The sequence below is a fragment of the Cheilinus undulatus genome, linkage group 23, assembly GCF_018320785.1.
Source record: "Cheilinus undulatus linkage group 23, ASM1832078v1, whole genome shotgun sequence".
Classification (NCBI taxonomy): domain Eukaryota; kingdom Metazoa; phylum Chordata; class Actinopteri; order Labriformes; family Labridae; genus Cheilinus; species Cheilinus undulatus.
The window spans coordinates 224,557-244,647 of NC_054887.1; the positions used below are offsets into that span (position 1 = coordinate 224,557).

Consider the following 20,091-nt stretch of genomic DNA (forward strand, 5'->3'; position numbering starts at 1 on the left):
AATGACTTCCTGTTGACACTCAGAGCAGACCTGACTGTGGGCAACCTGATAGTGACCAGGGGAGAGAGGGCCGTTATTTATTGATGTCCATGGCTCATTTACAGACGGCTGCTGCTGCTGTTAAAGCTGGATTTAAGCTGAAACAGAAGTGGCTAATCTTTGAATGACAGCGCTGAGTAGCTCCATGAATCTGGAGGAAGTAGAACCAATAACTAAGGTTGTTCTGATTCTGATAAATGCAGGTATTGGTATCGGTGAGTACACCAGTTTATGCACTGATCCGATACCGTTTGGTTTAGCTTTATTTTTAGCTTCTTTTAGCCATGCTACCTGTTAGCGCAGTACACTGGAAGTCAATTCTTCTTCGCTGCTGGAAAGGATGTCATGCACGCACTACCAATTTTAGAGCAACAAAGAAGAACCAGAGGATCCACTGCAGCAGCAGAGAATGGAGGCAGTGTGACAGTTTTTCTCTGAGTATGATCGTTAAAACGTAGAAGTGACACAGTTTATCTAAAGTTAAATCACTTTTGAACCACGAATCATTGCCTCTTACCCCCATTTCCATACACAGCGTGCGCGCCGTGGAACGCCGGTGTATTGTACTGCGGAGCACTTCGCTCCCTCTCTAGTCTATCAGAGCATTTCCATAGCCGGCGCTCTAGACCGGCAGTGGCGTGTGCCAGGAGCGCCACTCCGCTCCGCTTCGTTTTAGATATGCTGCAGGTCTATTTCAGCGCCGGCCGCTGCCAAACCTCATAAATTCACCGTCGTTCAGAAAGCACCAACCATGGAAGTCACAAGCGTAGAACATCCGGTTCTTTCAAAATAAAACACAATGCACGGACTCCCGTTAAATCATCACTTTATCAACATTACGTCTCATCCTGCAGGGAGAGCAAAGGGTCACTGAGAGGTCAGTGGGTCACAGAGCTACAATGGCACCATTGACGAGGAAGAGTTCACTTCTGGGAACATTTAGCTACAGATCCTTTAAGCAAGCATGAACCATTTAACTTCCTAATGTCCTCACTCCATGGAGGAAGCAAGAATATCATGGACTTATACCAGAGAGGATGATAAATTAACCCCAAAAGGTAAAACAGTCTGCTGCTGACATGCTATTCCTGCGTGAACTCTCAGTTCTCCCGTGATCTCTTCCTGATGATCAGGGCTTGCGTGCCGCGGCACAGCGCTCTAGACTCACTTCCAGTGGGCGAGGTCGCTCGCCTTTTGGTCGGAGCAAACCCATGGCGTTTTGGTGCGTGGCGCACACGCTGTATATGGAAATTCAGGGTTACTTGTTTTTCCTCTCAAAGCTAGCCGTTGTTCCTTCCCATTGATGCCTTTGAATCCTTACAGCAGCGTTTTCAGCCTGGAACTCGTGTGACTTTGATGATTAAATCCACACCAGTAAACCTGATATTTAACCTCTTTTTATCCACTTCAGTAGAATCACGATCATTTAACTGCTAGCCCGAATGCTAAGTGGAACACTAACCGCTGTATTTGCTTTGTTCTGTCAGCCAATAGCAGGCTGTTCTGTGATCATGTGATACTGCCTGAATAGAGCATAATGGAGAGATAGAGCGTGTGCTGCAGCCCCCTGTATTATTGTTAATATTTAGCCGTAAAACTCAATAATCAGCAGGAAAACAACGTCAGGCTCACAGAGATGCTGGACATTCTGATTCTGTTGTTGGTCCATGTTCTGAGTCAGATCCTGGTCTAGAATAATTTACTAGTCTGAACAGTCAACCCATCATCTGCTTATCCTGATGGCTGATAATGGATAAGAACCGATATTTTTTTTTTAATTGTTGATTTCAAAAAGAAGTTTATTTGATGTGTTTATGCACATCTGGGGGTGAGAAGGGGTAAAAATGTAGTGAGCAATGATATTTATAACTCATTCCAACTAAAATCACTCTTGTTTAGTCATACAACAAAGAACTTTTCTGACTTGATAACTGCTATTTTATTGTCCTTTTCCCTTTAAATGAATGAAAGTATCCTGACAAGTGGTCCAACCTGACATTTCAGTCAACTAAACGAGGATTCAGCTGACTCATGTCAAATCAGACATGAAACCAGATGAAAAGGCTGTCATGCTGAACAAAGGGAGATGTTTGGGGGTCTGTTTGTTTTTGTTTTTGCTGCATTAGTCAGAATTAAAGATTAAAATTATGCAGTGACATGAGTTCTATCAGGGAGAGGTTAAAATGTAAAGTCCACCATGGTCTGGCTAACTTCTGTTGCTAATGTGGATCAGAATGAAACCACGTCCTCAGAGCAGGGATGCGTCTATGAAAGCTTCAGACTGATTTGTCTTTACTAGCGTTGTCTTTGGCTCTGGTACACTTTCTGCAGTTTCTAACACTTTAATTGTCTTGAGCCCATCTTTGCAGCAGTTAGCCTCATAGGCCTTAAACAGCTGTGGTTAAACAGACTCTTCTTTTTCCATGATGACTGGCAGTAGCAGGTTCTGTCTTTGAATCAGGTCAGAGATGCAGACCCTCTTTAATATCAGTGTAGTGTTGGCAGTGGCGTGCTTGTTATTGTGTAATAAGGGTGTGTTTGTTTTGTACACAGCAGCTCCTGGATATAAACCACTCTTTCATCAGCTGACAGCTTCGTTCTCTTTGTCTTTGCTCGTTGATTGCCCGAGGGGGTGGACTCAAGGTGAGATGTGGGCGGGGCTGTTCTGCTCCATCGGGTAGGATACGGATAATTAACGCTGTGTTTGTGTACGTGTGTGACGTGTTCTCCAGGACACGCTCCTACATGTCAGCTGACTGCAGCAGTAGCTGGTGTCAGTGACAGAGCCTCTGACCTCCTCTGTCTCTGTACTGTCAGTAAGAGCTGCTGGTTCATACATTCATACTGAGAGTAAAGCCTACAGCCACTCTAGCCTAAACAATCTGACCTCCTCTGTCTCATTCTCATGTGTTTTTTTCCTGACTAAAACCACATCCATGCCATGACCAGATAATCCACTCAGAGACAGAAGACATTACCCCCAGCACCTTTGGTACAGCACATTAGTGGCTGTAACACTGATATTTAACATTACTGTAATCCGACAAGTCTAAGGTGAGATCTGACATTCTTACTGGCTGATCACCAGGTCGGCCCTACACATGGGTCTGTATGTGACCGAGTGAGTGAGGGCACTTTCAGAGCCGTGCGTACAGAGGTGTGCTATAGGCGGGGTTTAGCCTCCATTGCAGGGATTACCAAGGATGTAGCTCTAGCAAAGCATCGTTTTACCTACAACAGGGCCACGGTTCTGTCTGAAATGGAGAAGAATAAAACAACAGGCTGAACGATTTGAGGAGGGGAAGCTTAAGTCAATAAAGGAAGAGGCTGGGGTGGAGGAGACGGAGCTTTAGTCTATAAAGGAAGAAGCTGGGGTGGAGGAGGTGAAGCTTTAGTCTATAAAGGAGGAGGCTGGGGTGGAGGAGGTGAAGCTTTAGTCTATAAAGGAGGAGGCTGGGGTGGAGGAGGTGAAGCTTTAGTCTATAAAGGAGGAGGCTGGGGTGGAGGAGGTGAAGCTTTGGTCTATAAAGGAGGAGGCTGGGGTGGAGGAGGTGAAGCTTTAGTCTATAAAGGAGGAGGCTGGGGTGGAGGAGGTGAAGCTTTAGTCTATAAAGGAGGAGGCTGGGGTGGAGGAGGTGAAGCTTTAGTCTATAAAGGATGAGGCTGGGGTGGAGGAGGTGAAGCTTTAGTCTATAAAGGAGGAGGCTGGGGTGGAGGAGGTGAAGCTTTAGTCTATAAAGGAGGAGGCTGGGGTGGAGGAGGTGAAGCTTTAGTCTATAAAGGAGGAGGCTGGGGTGGAGGAGGTGAAGCTTTAGTCTATAAAGGAGGAGGCTGGGGTGGAGGAGGTGAAGCTTTAGTCTATAAAGGAGGAGGCTGGGGTGGAGGAGGTGAAGCTTTAGTCTATAAAGGAGGAGGCTGGGGTGGAGGAGGTGAAGCTTTAGTCTATAAAGGAGGAGGCTGGGGTGGAGGAGGTGAAGATTTAGTCTATAAAGGAGGAGGCTGGGGTGGAGGAGGTGAAGATTTAGTCTATAAAGGAGGAGGCGGGGTGGAGGAGGTGAAGCTTTTTACAGAGCAGCCCGCTGTGTTTGTCATTTATTTATTGATCTGTTTATTATTTATCAAGCTCCCTCCCTCTCTTTCCTCTGTCTAACAGTGTAGATCAACATCGAGGTGGGCCAGGTATGCCGCCCCCAGCCTCAGGCTCCCCCGCTGTGACCCCACCAGACGGCGGATGGGGTTGGGCTGTGGTGCTCGCATCTTTCATCTCCATTGGCTTCTCCTACGCCTTCCCCAAGGCCATCACGGTCTTCTTCAAGGACATCCAGATCATTTTTGGAGCCTCCTACAGCCAGATAGCATGGATCTCCTCCATCATGCTGGCTATCATGTATGCTGCAGGTGAGTCAGAGTGTGTGTATGCTGCAGATGAGTGGGTGTAGAGTAAAGCAGCAGCTCTGGGGGGGTTCAGGGGTCCTTGGACTGGGATAGTTGAGCTCTTTCTTGGTGCTCTCTCTGTACAGACAGGCTCTTTTCTTCCTGGTTTTTTTGGGTGTTAAGTTTAGAGTTATGTATAATGAGGTGTTGACTGATCAGCTGGTACAGTGGAGTTGAAGAAGACTCTCCTCTGCTCTTCCACCCAGCTGACTGAAGGTTCAACATGGTGATGTGACAGAGTGGCTTCTAAAGACAGCCAGAGTATCATCAGTCAGCCTGGGTCTTTGTTTTTCTGTCTGATGGCTGTGTTTGTTCCAGAGCTGGTGCTCCTTTGAAAGACCAGAAGGAGGAGATATTATTAGATTAAACAGTGTTTAGTCCTGAGGAGCCCGCTCTCTTTATTCATCTTAGATTCAACATAGACTCAGGGAAAAGGAGAGCATCTGAGGCAGGCTGGGGCTTTAGAGTATGACCTGGATTTATAACCAGAGCATCACAGGATCACATGATGATTCCCGAAAACCCCTTAATAAGCAGATCTGGAGGAAACAAAAGAAAGCAAAGATTACTGTAGTTTTAAAAACAGTGTGCATGCTGAGAAATGGGAAATAACTGCCTCAGAGGGAATGAGACCAGGGCAGCAGGAGTCCTAGATATACAAACAACTGGTGTTTGTTAAAGATATCAGGAGCTTAGTCATTCGATCCAGACTATTGAAGAGGAACCCTGCATGATCAGACCAGTTCACCTTGTTAGAGAGCTTTTTGTTTCTCTCGTATGTATCTTGAACTAAACACTGACTAGATATCTGCATTTTGAGTAATTTGATTTTATAAACTCACCAGGAGGCTGCCATGTTTTGGTCCACACTGACTGATGCAGTAACCCAGCCAGTGATAGAGCTGAATCTCTGAAACGCTGCACGTCTCATGCACGAAGAGATTTAAGATTTCAGCTCTCTTCTATTTTTTCTTGCACCAGGAGCAGTTATGGGTCAAACTAGACAGGAACCTGATAAATACAGAGCCATATTTACCTTGTTGTAGCAAGTATTTATGTCAACATGGATAGAAGATGACTGCAGCCTCCTACAGCCTCCTGCAGCTTTCTGCAGCGTCCTGCAGCTTTCTGCAGCCTCCTGCAGCCTCCTGCAGCCTCCTGCAGCCTCCTGGAGCCTCCTGCAGCGTCCTGCAGCGTCCTGCAGCCTCCTGCAGCCTCCTGCAGCCTCCTGCAGCTTTCTGCAGCGTCCTGCAGCTTTCTGCAGCCTCCTGCAGCCTCCTGCAGCCTCCTGCAGCCTCCTGGAGCCTCCTGCAGCCTCCTGCAGCCTCCTGCAGCCTCCTGCAGCCTCCTGCAGCCTCCTGCAGCCTCCTGCAGCCTCCTGCAGCCTCCTGGAGCCTCCTGCAGTGTCCTGCAGCCTCCTGCAGCCTCCTGCAGCCTCCTGCAGCCTCCTGGAGCCTCCTGCAGCCTCCTGCAACCTCCTTCAGCCTCCTGCAGCCTCCTGCAGCGTCCTGCAGCCTCCTGCAGCCTCCTGCAGCCTCCTGCAGCCTCCTGCAGCTTTCTGCAGCGTCCTGCAGCTTTCTGCAGCCTCCTGCAGCCTCCTGCAGCCTCCTGCAGCCTCCTGGAGCCTCCTGCAGCCTCCTGCAGTCTCCTGCAGTCTCCTGCAGCCTCCTGCAGCCTCCTGCAGTCTCCTGCAGTCTCCTGCAGCCTCCTGCAGCGTCCTGCAGCCTCCTGCAGCCTCCTGCAGTCTCCTGCAGTCTCCTGCAGCCTCCTGCAGCGTCCTGCAGCCTCCTGCAGCCTCCTGCAGCCTCCTGCAGCCTCCTGCAGTCTCCTGCAGCCTCCTGCAGTCTCCTGCAGCCTCCTGCAGCCTCCTGCAGTCTCCTGCAGTCTCCTGCAGCCTCCTGCAGCGTCCTGCAGCCTCCTGCAGCGTCCTGCAGCTTTCTGCAGCCTCCTGCAGTCTCCTGCAGCCTCCTGCAGCCTCCTGCAGCGTCCTGCAGCCTCCTGCAGCCTCCTGCAGCGTCCTGCAGCCTCCTGCAGTCTCCTGCAGTCTCCTGCAGCCTCCTGCAGCTTTCTGCAGCCTTCTGCAGCCTCCTTCAGCCTCCTGCAGCTTGGCACTGCCCTGCTGCCATCTGTCCAGGCTGTAATCCTCCTGTCACTTGATCTATGCTGCTGTTACCATCTGTATCGGTCAACAGCAGGCCTAGAGACCAAACTTATTCACACCAGTGTGTCTACCAATGAGAATGAAGCCCTTTAGAGGGAGGACCTTCAGGTTATGTCAGTGCTGGCCTGGTAGTAAGGTTGAGTATCAGGACGAGGCATGAGGAAGGCTTTCCTTCTTTTTCGATAAAGCCATGATATCCAGCATGACGTTTTTATCTGCTGTTGAGAATTATGAGCGATGCCTTTTCATTATAACACCAACCCTAATACTGAGAGCTCTACTTTATAATCAGAATCATGTCTTTCACTAAAGAGGTAAACTGAGCTCTTTTGGAACTGTGTTTGTAGATTCTGCCTGTTTTTATGTCCAGTTTGGTGCTAACGGGGCATGGCATGGCGAATCCTTGTCTATGTGGATTTGACATGCTTGTCAGCGGTCCTATTTGAGATGAGTTACTAACGCTGATGTAAAGTAGGATGAGCTTCACTGCTGTTTAGTATTTTCTTACTTTCCATAACATACTACCAAAGTAAAGGTTCAAGGTTAGGGTCAGGATCAGGGTCAGGGTCAGGCTAAGAGCTCAGACCAGCCTCCTCTCCAGAGAAACTGCTCATTCTTTCCTCTGTGAGTGCCTCCTACCGCTCTAACAGACTGTTCAGACTTTTTTGCCCTTCACGTCCACAGATAGAAGTTTCTGGTTTCCTCTGCTGAGACAGCTCTGACGGTTTTTCCTCTTTTTATGCTTCCTCTTTCTGCTGCTGACATAACAGTGTTTTCCCCTGGTTGTTTCATGAAATGTTAGCCTGTACTTCCTTTTTCATTCTCAGGTTAGAGGAGACCAACGGTGAAGATTGTTTTAGAGAGAAGGAGAGAAAGACTCCTGCCACACATTCGTGGAGCTCCTTCTTGTGTTTCTCTCACCGTTAAAGGGCCTTTGGCTCGTCTCCACCGTTGTCACATTTCTGTGGCAGATGCTGAACCTGCCAGTCTGGTGTGGTTCAGCTGGGTGTGGTAATCATGTCTGTGGATCCTGAGTTTGACTTTCGCTACACGGTGGAAATGCACAACCAAACTCAAACACTAGTTTCCCTATCTTATTTAAACCTCTACCTTTGTGACTGGCATGGTCAACATGACTCAGAAATGCATCAGTAACATCTGGTTCGTTCGAGGTGTCAGGCTGATGAAGGGTCTGAACATCATGAGGCCCGTCTCCTGGATGCTGTTGAATAGTACCTGCTGATACTGGGGTATCCAGCTGTAGTCTGGCTAAAGTGTTCAACTGTGAAAGTGTTACAGAGAGTTGTGCATTTGTGGAAGTCTGGTGAAGACCAACCAGACCCTGAGAAGACTCATGCTGAAACCAGAAATGGCCACTGTCACATCAGGACACTCGGTGCTTTTACAGTCAGAACAAGTTGGCTGGTTGAGTTCTGGGTGTCCCAGACCACCAGATTCTTCAACGACTGGCCTGCCAGAATGGTTCTTGTGACTTCGTCTAGTCTGACGACCTGCGCTGAGAGCAGCAGTATCCTGACATCCACCAGTAGGACGGCATGGACGGCCTTTAGATGGTCATCTACCAGAGAGACATTAAATGAGGGTTGGTCCATCCAGGGTCTTCTGTTTACATACAGAACAGATCTGCACCCCTGTCTGCACGCCAGCTGCTTAGCTGTTGGCTAACTTAATTTCTCCATACAACTGTTCTAGTCTTGTTTAGCTGCTTGCTGCCTTTTTATTAGAGTTGTTCAGATTCTGATACCAGTATTGTAAATATGTCCGATACTGCTTAAATGCAGGTATTGGTATCAGCAAGAACACGAGTTTATGCACTGATGTCATACCATTTGGTTTAATTTTGCTTCGTTTAGCCATGCTAAATGTTAGCGCTGTAAATCAGTTCTTATTCTCTGCTGGAAAACACTGCATGCACAAGCTACCGTTTTTAGAGCAGAGAAGAAGAACCAAAGGAGCCACTGCAGTGGAGAATGGAGGCTGTGTGACAGTTCTTCTCTGAACGTGATCGTTAAAACGCCTTCCAGACCCGCGCTGTCAACCACGACAAGAAGTGACACAGTTTATCAAAAGTTCAATAACTTTTGAACCATGAATGGCTGCCTCTTACTTGTTCTTCCTCTTAAAGCTAGCCGTTGTTCCTTCCCACTGATGCCTTTGAATCCTTACAGCAGCATTTTCAGTGAGCCTGGAACTCGTGTGACTTTTCAGGACTCTGATGATTAAATCCACACCAGTAAACGTGAACGTCTTTTTATCCATTTTAATCCAATTATGATCATTTATCACCAGTAGCTTGACTGCTAATGCCATGTTTACCCTTTGTGAAGGTCTGTCAGCCAATAGCAGGCTGTTCTGTAATCACATGGTGCTGTCTGAATAGAGAATACCTGAGAGAGTCTGTGCTGCAGCCCCCTGTGTTACTGTTATTTTAATATGAAGCAGTAAAACTCAATAATCAGCAGGAAAACGACGTCAGGCTCACAGAGATGCTGGACGTTCTGATTCTGTTGGTGATCCATGTTCTGAGTCAGATACTGGTCTAGAATAATTTACTAGTCTGAACAGTCAGTCCAGAAAGTTCACACTGGTATCGGATCAGGACAACACCTGGTATATATGGTGAGGAGGAGGAGCCAGGCTGGTGACCGGCATGAGGGGGGAGGAGCCAGGCTTGTGACCAGCATGAGGGGGGAGGAGCCAGGCTTGTGACCAGCATGAGGGGGGAGGAGCCAGGCTTGTGACCAGCATGAGGGGGGAGGAGCCAGGCTTGTGACCAGCATGAGGGGGGAGGAGCCAGGCTTGTGACCAGCATGAGGGGGGAGGAGCCAGGCTTGTGACCAGCATGAGGGGGGAGGAGCCAGGCTGGTGACCAGCATGAGGGGGCGGAGCCAGGCTGCTGTAGCTGTGTGGTTCCTCCACTGAGGCTCCTGTTTGCTCAGTGAATAATTAGTTAAATTGCCAGTATGTCTTGTTTCTTCAGACTTTAATCATCCAATCACCAAACAAGAGTCAGTGGAGAATCAGCTGTTTGGACCAACCTTCATCCTCAGCTCTGCTGCTCATCCCACAGATGAATGCTCCATTTAAATAAACAGGCTTTACTACAGACAGGAAGTAATCATCTAGAGAACAGTCATCTACCTGCTGCCCTGCTACGTTTAGTTGAACTAAGGCTCTCTCTGCTAAGGGCGTCTGTAGTCAGGATGTTACATATTTTAGCCTATCTAAGTAAAAGTCTGGGTCCTTTCTAGACATCTTGATCACTTTTACCAAGACAAGCAGAGCTGCTGTAGAGAAGACAGCGCTGACTCAACTTTGACCTTTAATAGAATAAAGATATCATTGCTTGTAGACTATATACAAACTCTCATGGTCCCCAGGGGGTAGGTCTAAGACTGCTCGCCTTAATTTCCCTTTAGCATATGACAACAGGTCAAAGTTCTCATCTGTAGCTATGGGATCCACATTCTCATTTATGTTAGAACCCAGTCAGAGCCCACACAATCATTAAAGCAGCTTTAAACATGCTAACTCAACATGGTAGCAGGTTGATGCTAACGCTGTTAGCCTGAATAAGCTAGTCTCCCAGAGGTGCCAGCTTTATTGTCATGTTTTATGGAATGATACACTCTGACTTATCTATAGATAATAATGCCTTTAGTACTGATGAATCAAACATTTTGAGGGCCGGATCTTTCATCACCTTAGTCTGAGCACTTTGAGCTTCTGTGGGACCGTCCTGTCTCTGCAGGTCTCTGCAGGTCTCTGCAGGTTCATGGAAGCCCTTTCAGTTGTGGTTTCATCATCTCAGCCTTTGATTATCTCTCAGTGTGAACTGGAACTGTGAGAACAGTTGAACATGACTGAGCAGAGCGTCATCAGGATTAGGATCATACATGAACTATCCTCTGAATGCTGCCAGGACTGCCCTGAAGATCCCTGACTGTCTAAGAATGCAGATTAACAGACGGCTGTCCTTCTCTACGCCTGATGAGGCTACAGCTCTGACAGAGAACAGGAACCCTGCTACATCACTGACAGCTCTGGTTTATTCGTCTTTTCTTCAGTGAACTTAGGTTTGGCATGTTTCAGTGTTAATCCTGATAGAGTTACATCAGACAGACTCAGCCCTCCTCAGCCACGGTCGCTCACTGATGATGTCATTAAGCTGCAGGCAGTGTGTCTGTGTGTCTGTAGTGGATCAGTGTCACTAATCCAGATTCACAGGGAGAGGCTTGACCTTGGGTGTGGACATAGTGCACAGCAGTGTGTCCTCCACAGCCGACCATAAATACAGGTGGAGGAGAAATAAACACAGGAGCCAGTTTACATGTGACAGGAGAAAGAAAAGCACCTGATCTAGCTCAAGTTTATATTTCCACTCTAAGGACCTGGTAAATCTCTGCCTTTAAATAGAGCAGAAGTCCCTCAGACAACAGCGTCTTAAAAGGGAACAGGTCTGCAGGATTTACAGCATGTGATGGAGCTCTGAGCTCCTGCAGCATTTTAGATTAAATCATCCACAGAGACGGCACTGTGGACCCTTTACACAGGACTGGAGGCTGAAATCTGAAGTCTCTCAAATGTATACAGTCATGGACAAAAGTATTGGCACTCCTGGAATTTTTCCCAGAAAATACACCATTCTTCTCAGAAATTGTTGCAATTACAAATGTTTTTGGTGTACATGTGTTTATTTCCTTTATATGCATTGGAACAACAAAAAAAAAAAAGAAGAAGAAGAAAAAAGACAAAACTGACATAATTTTACACAAAACTCAAGAAATGGTCCATACAAAATTATTGGCACCCTCAACTTAATATTTGGTTCCACAACCTCGGAAAAACATAAGTGAAACCAATCTCTTCCTATAACCTTCAACAAGCTTCTTACACCTCTCAGCTGGAATTTTGGACCACTCTTCTTCTCCAAACTGCTCCAGGTCTCTCAGATTTGAAGGGTTCCTTCTTCAACAGCAGTTTTGAGCTCTCTCCATAGATGTTCAATGGGATTTAGATCTGGACTCATTGCTGTCACTTCAGAACTCTCCAGCTTTGTCTCCAACCATTTCTTGGTCTTTTTGAGGTATGTTTGGGGTCATTGTCCTGCTGGAACACCCATGACCTCTGACCCAGACCCAGCTTTCTGACACTAGGCCCTACATTGTGACCCAAAATCTCTTGATAGTCTCCAGATTTCATGATTCCTTGCAGACAGTCAAGGCACCCAGTGCCAGAGGCAGCAAAACGAGTCCAAAACATCCTTGAAGCTCCACCATGTTTGACTGTCTTTTCTTTGTAGGCCTCATTCTGTTTTCTGTAAACAGTAGAATGACGTGCTTTTCCAAAAAGCTCTACCTTAGTCTCATCTGTCCACAAAATGTTCTCCCAGAAGGATTGAGGCTTACTCAGGTACATTTTTGCAAACTCCAGTCTGGCTTTTTTCTGTCTCTTTGTCAGCAGTGGGGTTCTCCTCGGTCTCCTGCCATAGCGCTTCATCTCATTCAGATGACCACGTATGGTCCCAGCTGACACTTTTGCACCCTGAGTCTGCAGGACAGCCTGAATCTGTGTGGAAGTTGACTGAGGATGTTTATCCACCATTCCAACTATCCTGTGTTGCATTCTTTTGTCAGTTTTTCTCTTCTGTCCACGTCCAGGGAGATTAGCCACAGCTCCATGGTTATAAACTTCTTGATTATATTACACACAGTGGACAAAGGAATTTCAAGATCTCCGGAAATGGTCTTGTAACCTTGAGATTGTTCAATTTTTCCACAATTTTGCTTCTTAAGTCCTCAGACAATTGACCTATGGCTAAGCCACGCCCCCTCCACTCACTCAGACAAACAGTGAACATTCAGTGACAGATGCTATTGCAGTTGTCACAGTAGGAGACATTTCACTGGAGGCCATTGATGATTTTTGGAGACAGAAAGGTCACATGTCATCTAGAAGTCGCCAAAAGGGTCTAAACTACGCACCGGAGGGATATATTAATCATTTTATTGTTGAGAAGGTCGATAAAAAGCTTCAGTTAAAGCCAAAATGTACAGGTCCCAGTGCAAACGTGATAAACCGCATCTCGTTGCCATCACAATAGATAGAGGACCACAAGATAGAGGATCAGCATCAAAGAGCCAGTGAAGTTCAGGTTTTTGGCTCAGAACATGAGAAAAATATAACGGCCTTTTACCATCTTTACCAAGAGTGTCTCTCCGGTAGTTTGGTGCTTCAGTATTTACATTGAATCATTCAGCAGAACGTCTGCCGACCTTTGTTATCTCGGCTTTTACAGATAAGTTCATGAAGCTAAGCTCCAGAAGTTAACATTAGTTTAACTAGAGCCCTTTAGACAACAGCTAACAATGATGTACGATCACCAAAGTACAAAAACTAGAACAAACAATGCCAATGAACTCCCAACAAACAACGTGACACAACGAACAACGCAGCTAAGAGTTAACGTTAGGCTAACTTAGCTAACGTTAGAGATGTTGAAGATAACTTTATATTTCTTTCCAGCAAAGTGACAATATGCTGCCTCAGATACGATGTTGGCTTACCTTAGAACAGATGTAGACATCTGTGTTAATTTTATCCATGCTGAGTTGATGTTGTGGTCTACTGCAAAACTTTTATCCAAAGAAGACACTTTTCTGGGTTTAGATGTGGCTTAGAAAAGGGTAGAAAATACACTCCGTCGCCCAGACTCTCAGGATACCTTGTGTTGGAGTGGCATGTACCCCATGAACACCGTTTGACCATTTTTAAACAGAAAATCTGAAAAAAAAACTCATAAAACCGGACGAAAACTTTCTCTTATTCATTTCAATGGACGTCCAGGCAGCCGATGTCCGAGTGTATTGGAGTGGCTATATGCATTGTGATTGGCTCATCGCGTTTGAGGGTGGGACTTAGCCATAGGTCAATTCTGGGCTCCTCTTTCTCTCCTCCATGCTTGGTGTGACACACACAGACACACAACACAAAGGTTGAGTCAACTTTTAGTCATTCTAACTGGCTTCAGGTGTGATTTCTAGCCAGCACCTGTTACTGCCACAGGTGAGTTTAAATGAGCATCACATGCTGGAAATGAAATGATTTACACACAGTTTTAAGATGGGGACAATCATTTTGTCCGGCCCATTTTTGAGTTTTGTGTAAAATTATGTCAGTTTTGGCTTTTCTCTTCTGATTTTTGTGTTGATCCAATGCACATAAAGGAAATAAACGTGGATACCAAAAACATTTGTGTAACAATTTCTGGGAGAAATGGTGTACTTTCTGGAGAAATGCCAGGGGTGCCAATACTTTGGTCCATGTCTGAATGCGACTCTTCAGACTGTCAGAATCCGTGTGGGTGGAAGGTAGCAGGTCAGTTAGGAGCTAACCAGCTGTGTGCTACCAGAGTTCAAACACTTTCAGGCTGACCGCCAAGGTCAGCTCTACACATGGGTCTGTATGTGACTGACTGACTGAGTGACCATACTTTCAGAGCCGTACATACAGAGTTGCGCTGTGGGCGGAGCTTAGTTGTACAGTAAGCCGTTGGTAATGGCTGCCTCCACTGCAGTGATTACTTCAGCTGAAGCTTTAGCACTGTTCCAGTTCTACTGGACCCCGTTTCTGTATAAGATAAATAATAAGAACACTGAAAGCTTTTCATGATGTCAAAGGTGTTTTTACTCTTCTGCTTCAGCATGGGTATGTGAGAGTCAGGGGCTGTGAGTGGTTGTACACAACAGTGATTAGCTCAGACTTAGCCACAGCAGCCCTTTTTATTAAAACAAGGACAGAGAGCAACACTGGAAGCTTTTCATGACAGGAAAGATGTGTTCGCTCTCCTCCCGGGCTGCTTCAGCACAGGTTTGTCATCATGACGGTGGGGTTTCCTGGTGTATCCGGTGGCCTCTGCTGCGGTAGCTACGGTTACCGGCACGCTGTGGTACAGCTCGGGGCACGCACAGACAACCCCAGTCTCTGCTCCATTTCTGGATTGAATGAGCCATTTCCTCCCGGGCCAGTCCTCCTTCGGAGACATCTGGTGACGTCACTGATTCGTGCCGCCTGAGGTGAATTGGCATCTGCTCGCATCTTTACGTTGACCATACATGTAATTCACTCACACGGATGATTTTACTTGCGCTTGGTGTGAACACAACATCAGGCAGTGGTAGCCTGTCAGCAGTTGTGCATGTGCACAACGTTTTTGTCACTCTGATTGGCTCGTCATGAATATGACAGACAGAACCGTCCTCCAATTACCCTAAGAGAATTTTTGACCTCCCCTCCCCATACACTCTTCCTACCTTAGACAGCCGTGGTCACATGATCCTTGGCGATGCTAAACCATATTCCACAGTAGTTGGAGTTAGGGTGTTTGTGAAGATTGGTGGAGCAGTCTCATGGCTAAACTGTGACTGGGCCTTTTGCAGCAGAGCAGATGTTTCTTTCCATTTCTATCAACTTTATCCGCTCTGAAGTGTGATGGGGATCTGCATTAGCCTCCAACTGGAGAAACTGTCAGACGTTTCTATGTGTGTCAGTCCCTCCAGGGATTTAGGTTGTTATATTTAGTCTGGGCCTTTGTCCGCTGTGTAATGAAGTCCACACTATGTCCAGCCGGGAGATGATAAGCCTTTTAGAGGAGAGTAATGTGCAGGCTCTGGGGCCTCCTCATCATGGACTGTTCTAGTCCTGCAGGGTCCTGAGAATAACGATGGCTGCTGTGGATGCAAACGAGAGATACTTTCCTCAAGGTCGACAAAAGACTCACACAGAGGGAACTAAGTGGCACGACTCCTAGACTGATGTGGCTTTTTAAAGTGGCCGAGGCAAAGAAGAAATGTAACACAGCTTCTGTCTGATAATGAAACCTTTTTTTTTAAACGACCGCCTCCTTCATTTCTGTTCCTACCCCTTTCTTCAGTTTACTCCTCTCAGTCAGCCATGGAAGGGAGCCAGTGTCAGGGACAAGGAGAGGAGCGTCCTGAAGGGTTTATTATTCATAGGACAGCCACAGGACTGATCAGACCATCACTTAACCTAAGACGAACCTTTACAGCGGCTTGCAAGGTATTCAGCCCCCTGGAGTCTGATACCCATGAATAAAGTCCAGTACAACCAGTTTCCTTCAGAAGTCCCCTAATGAGTAAATAGAGTCCACCTGTGTGTAATCTAATCTCAGTAAAACCAAGAAACACACCCGACAGCTCAGGGAGAAAGCTGTGGAGAAGTTTAAAGCACGGTTAGGTTATAAAAAATACCCCAACAGGGCTGTACGTTAACTTTTTTAGCCCATAGCACTGGTGCTACAGAGGGGGACAATCTTGTAGCACAGAACAAAAACCTGTAGCATAATATATAACATGTTTGTTACATCACTAAAGCCAACATGTAACCAAAATATATGCTTAGTAAGTGAATGTATTTGAAAAACAAAACCACAACAGCCTAAAACACAGCTCTCATTAATGTCTACCAAAGCAAAGAGCCAATCACAGAGAAGAGAGACGCTGACGGTTCATCTCCACATTCAGACACAAAACAAGAGCAACCTGCTGGAAGCTGACTGACTTTATAGAAGTGTTGGTGCTTGAAGGTGATTAGAGCAGTATGATTTAGAAATCAGACTTTGAGATCAGACAGAGGAGCTGATGAGCTCAGTTTGTGCTGCTGTTTGCTGCTGGATTCCTTTTGTTTGTATTCATTAGTTTTTTTTCTACTTTAGGCAGGACCAACAGACAGCTGAAATCTTTTTCTGTGTTCATTAGGGGTGGGTAAAAACATCGATTAATCGATGCATCGCGATATTTCCTCCCCCAATTCAATATCGATTCAGCAAATCCTTTGAATCGATTCACCTCCTGGCCAGTGGGGGTCGCTGTGTGTGTGATTTGCGTTGTATGGATGGAGGCCGCACACGACCAAACAACAACTAACCATAACCATGTTATGTGAAGTTTATCACAATTTCCAAGAGGACAGAAATATTATTTAAGTTTACATGCACTTTACTTTTTCAGTGTTTATACAGAACTGTCATGTTTTTTAGTTAAGTACTCCATATGCACAAATAAGTTATTATTGTGCAAATTTTTATTTTCAGATGTTTTATTGCTCAAAAATGTGAGTTGACTTACCAAATATGTTCACATGGGCATGAAAATAATGATTAAAAAATTGTCAAATGTTATTTGTGTATTTCTACTTCTTACTAAATCGACACTGAAGCATTTAAATCAATATTGAATCAAACCGATATCGGATCGAATCGCAACTTAAAGAATCGAAATCAAATTGAATCGTGAGGTTCTTAACAATGCCCAGCCCTAGTGTTCATCCTTATTACTTGAACTTTAGTGAGTTCTAGAGACAGCAGTGTGTTTCTTTGTTCATCCTTAAACTGTGTTTCAAGGACTGAAGTGTTAGGTCTAAACTACATTTATATATTGGTACTGATATCAGCTAAATTTAATTTCTAAATATCCCCATTTAATATAAACCCCAATATTGTGCATTCCTAGTCAAACTAAGAAATAAAGTAAAATTTTATGTTCTTATGTGGGCCCTTTTTAATGGATTTCTTGCAGGCCAATTCAAAAGGACCAAGGGCCACAGTTGGCCCACAGCCCATAGTTTGGACATCCCGTATATATTTACTGATACTCTAAGTAATAGGACAATATTCTCAACATTAGTAGAAATTCATTAAACACTGTTAGAGTTTGGTCCATATTGTAGTGTCACACTGGGGTCTGATGTTTATAGAGCTACTGTAAATGAACGCTCTTTCTCTCTAACAGTGCAATCATGACATCACTACTGTTGGAATTCAACAGTTATTTAAAAAATTCTATCTCTGAATTGCTCTTTACCCCAACAATAAACACAAAGTTTATGCAGTGTGGGGCTGTACTGACCTTGTACGCTAAATTCAGACGTGTATTGGCTTGTTAACCAAACAGTTGCAGCTACAATATATGCATTAATAATGCATTATGCATTAATCTTTAATCAGAAGTTAGCACAGACTGAGAGCTCTGTCGTCTCACTGACAGCCAACACTGCAACCGTCAGTGCATAATTGGAAAGGACGAGGCTAACGGAGAAGTAAGCTAGTAAATACACGTTTTTGACATGGTCTAGCCGATGTGCCTTAAAATAAAACTTGGGATTATAGCAGCGCTCCTCTTCAACATAATGACACCTGTACTCCGTCTACCCTGAGCCTGCCCCGTCTGTAAGAGCTGCAGCTGGTCCCTCTCACCATCCCGGAGCGTGGCCGATCGCGCTCCAGACGCACAGGATTGCGCATGACAAGAGGAAAAAACATTCCGCCTGAGTCTAAAATGTACCAGAAATAAGAAATAAATGAACTGGGCATGAAATTCAAATCTCAAATCAAAGTGGAGTGAAGTTTTTGGAGCAACAAGTCTAACCTAAAGTCTTATCTGCGTGTCTGGCATGCACACACCTCTCTCACTTTGTCATAGCACCTGTGCGTTGAGGAGTGAAAACCTCTTAGCAGGGACCAATTTTCTCGTAGCATTTGTGACTATAAGTCGCACTGTACAGCCCTGCCCAAGCTTTGAACATCTCATGGAGCTCTATTCAATCCATAATTGGAAAATGGAAAGAGCATGGCACAACCACAAACCTCTGGAGAAATGACCTTCCACCTAAACTTACAGGCCGGGCAAGGAAAGCATCTCTCTGTAGCTTCAGAGAACTCCACGTGTAGAAATGACAGAAATAAACACAGGACTGTTGTTTATAAGCCGCCTCTTGTCTTTCTCTCTGTCACTTCTCTAATTTGATTTGACACAGGCGATGGGAGTGCACGTTTAAAAATGGAGACGGCCCGTGGCTGCTATAAATAGAAGTCTGCCTCCCTCTAACCAGATTAAACCCTTCCACCTTCACTTTCAGTGACCCTGAATACTACAAACACCTGACCTGTGTAGGCTGATTTCATGTTGTCTCTGGTTTCAGGTCCCATCAGCAGTATACTGGTCAACACATACGGCTGCAGACCCATCGTCATGATGGGGGGCTGCCTCTGTGCCACTGGTATGATCCTAGCCTCCTTCTGCACCAGTGTGGTCCAGCTTTATATCTGCATAGGAGTTATCGGTGGTAAGTCCATCTAAGTCCCCCTAAGACCAATTAGCTGCTACCTCTAAGCAGGAGGGTGAAAATAGAGCAGTAGTAGTAGGACAGACATGTGTTCTGTTTATTTGATCTGAATGCTGTAGTTCTACATGGTAACTCCTAATGAATCATGACAGGGCTCTAAAGAGAGCAGGTGACCCTAACCCCAAACCCAAACCATACTCTGGTGGCCTGGATGGGAACCAGAAGTAGCCATGACTGCTGTGAGAGGAAGCTCTCTGATTGGTGGGTCAGCAGACCAGACAGAGTCTCTTTAACCCATTTATTTAGACTGAATTTATTGAGAGGTCCACTGGAACTCGTTGAGTACTAGTCTGTTGATTTTGGGGTAGATTAAAAAAACCAACTAGTGTGTTCAGTCTTTATCTGGTAAACCAACAATCATCCCATAATGGTCTAATGTTCTTCTATAGGAAACGTCCCATTGTTATGATGGTCTAATGTTCTTCTATAGGAAACGTCCCATTGTTATGATGGTCTAATGTTCTTCTATAGGAAACGTCCCATTGTTAATGATGGTCTAATGTTCTTCTATAGGAAACGTCCCGTTGTTAATGATGGTCTAATGTTCTTCTATTGGAAACGTCCCATTGTTAATGATGGTCTAATGTTCTTCTATAGGAAACGTCCCATTGTTAATGATGGTCTAATGTTCTTCTATAGGAAACGTCCCATTGTTAATGATGGTCTAATGTTCTTCTATAGGAAACGTCCCATTGTTAATGATGGTCTAATGTTCTTCTATAGGAAACGTCCCATTGTTAATGATGGTCTAATGTTCTTCTATAGGAAACGTCCCATTGTTAATGATGGTCTAATGTTCTTCTATAGGAAACGTCCCATTGTTAATGATGGTCTAATGTTCTTCTATAGGAAACGTCCCATTGTTAATGATGGTCTAATGTTCTTCTATTGGAAACGTCCCATTGTTAATGATGGTCTAATGTTCTTCTATAGGAAACGTCCCATTGTTAATGATGGTCTAATGTTCTTCTATAGGAAACATCCCATTGTTATGATGGTCTAATGTTCTTCTATTTGAAACGTCCCGTTGTTTTGATGGTCTAATGTTCTTCTATTGGAAACGTCCCATTGTTAATGATGGTCTAATTTTCTTCTATAGGAAACGTCCCGTTGTTTTGATGGTCTAATGTTCTTCTATTGAAAATGTCCCATTGTTAATGATGGTCTAATGTTCTTCTATAGGAAACGTCCCATTGTTAATGATGGTCTAATGTTCTTCTATAGGAAACGTCCCA

The 20,091-nt window shown here is 45.3% G+C and overlaps 1 protein-coding gene across 4 annotated transcripts in view; it reads left to right on the forward strand.

Moving 5' to 3' along the window:
• The window catches only part of LOC121505435 (monocarboxylate transporter 2-like), a 78,789-nt gene that overhangs the window by 38,915 nt on the left and 19,783 nt on the right, over window positions 1–20,091 (forward strand). For 2 of the 4 annotated variants that reach the window (XM_041780774.1, XM_041780776.1), the window contains 2 exons: window positions 4,193–4,437; window positions 18,653–18,796. In XM_041780774.1, coding sequence (XP_041636708.1) covers window positions 4,193–4,437; window positions 18,653–18,796 — 389 coding nt within the window. Of the gene's footprint in view, window positions 1–974; window positions 1,098–4,192; window positions 4,438–18,652; window positions 18,797–20,091 lie in introns of those variants that run through there. The other 2 variants (XM_041780777.1, XM_041780778.1) reach the window with 2 other exon arrangements.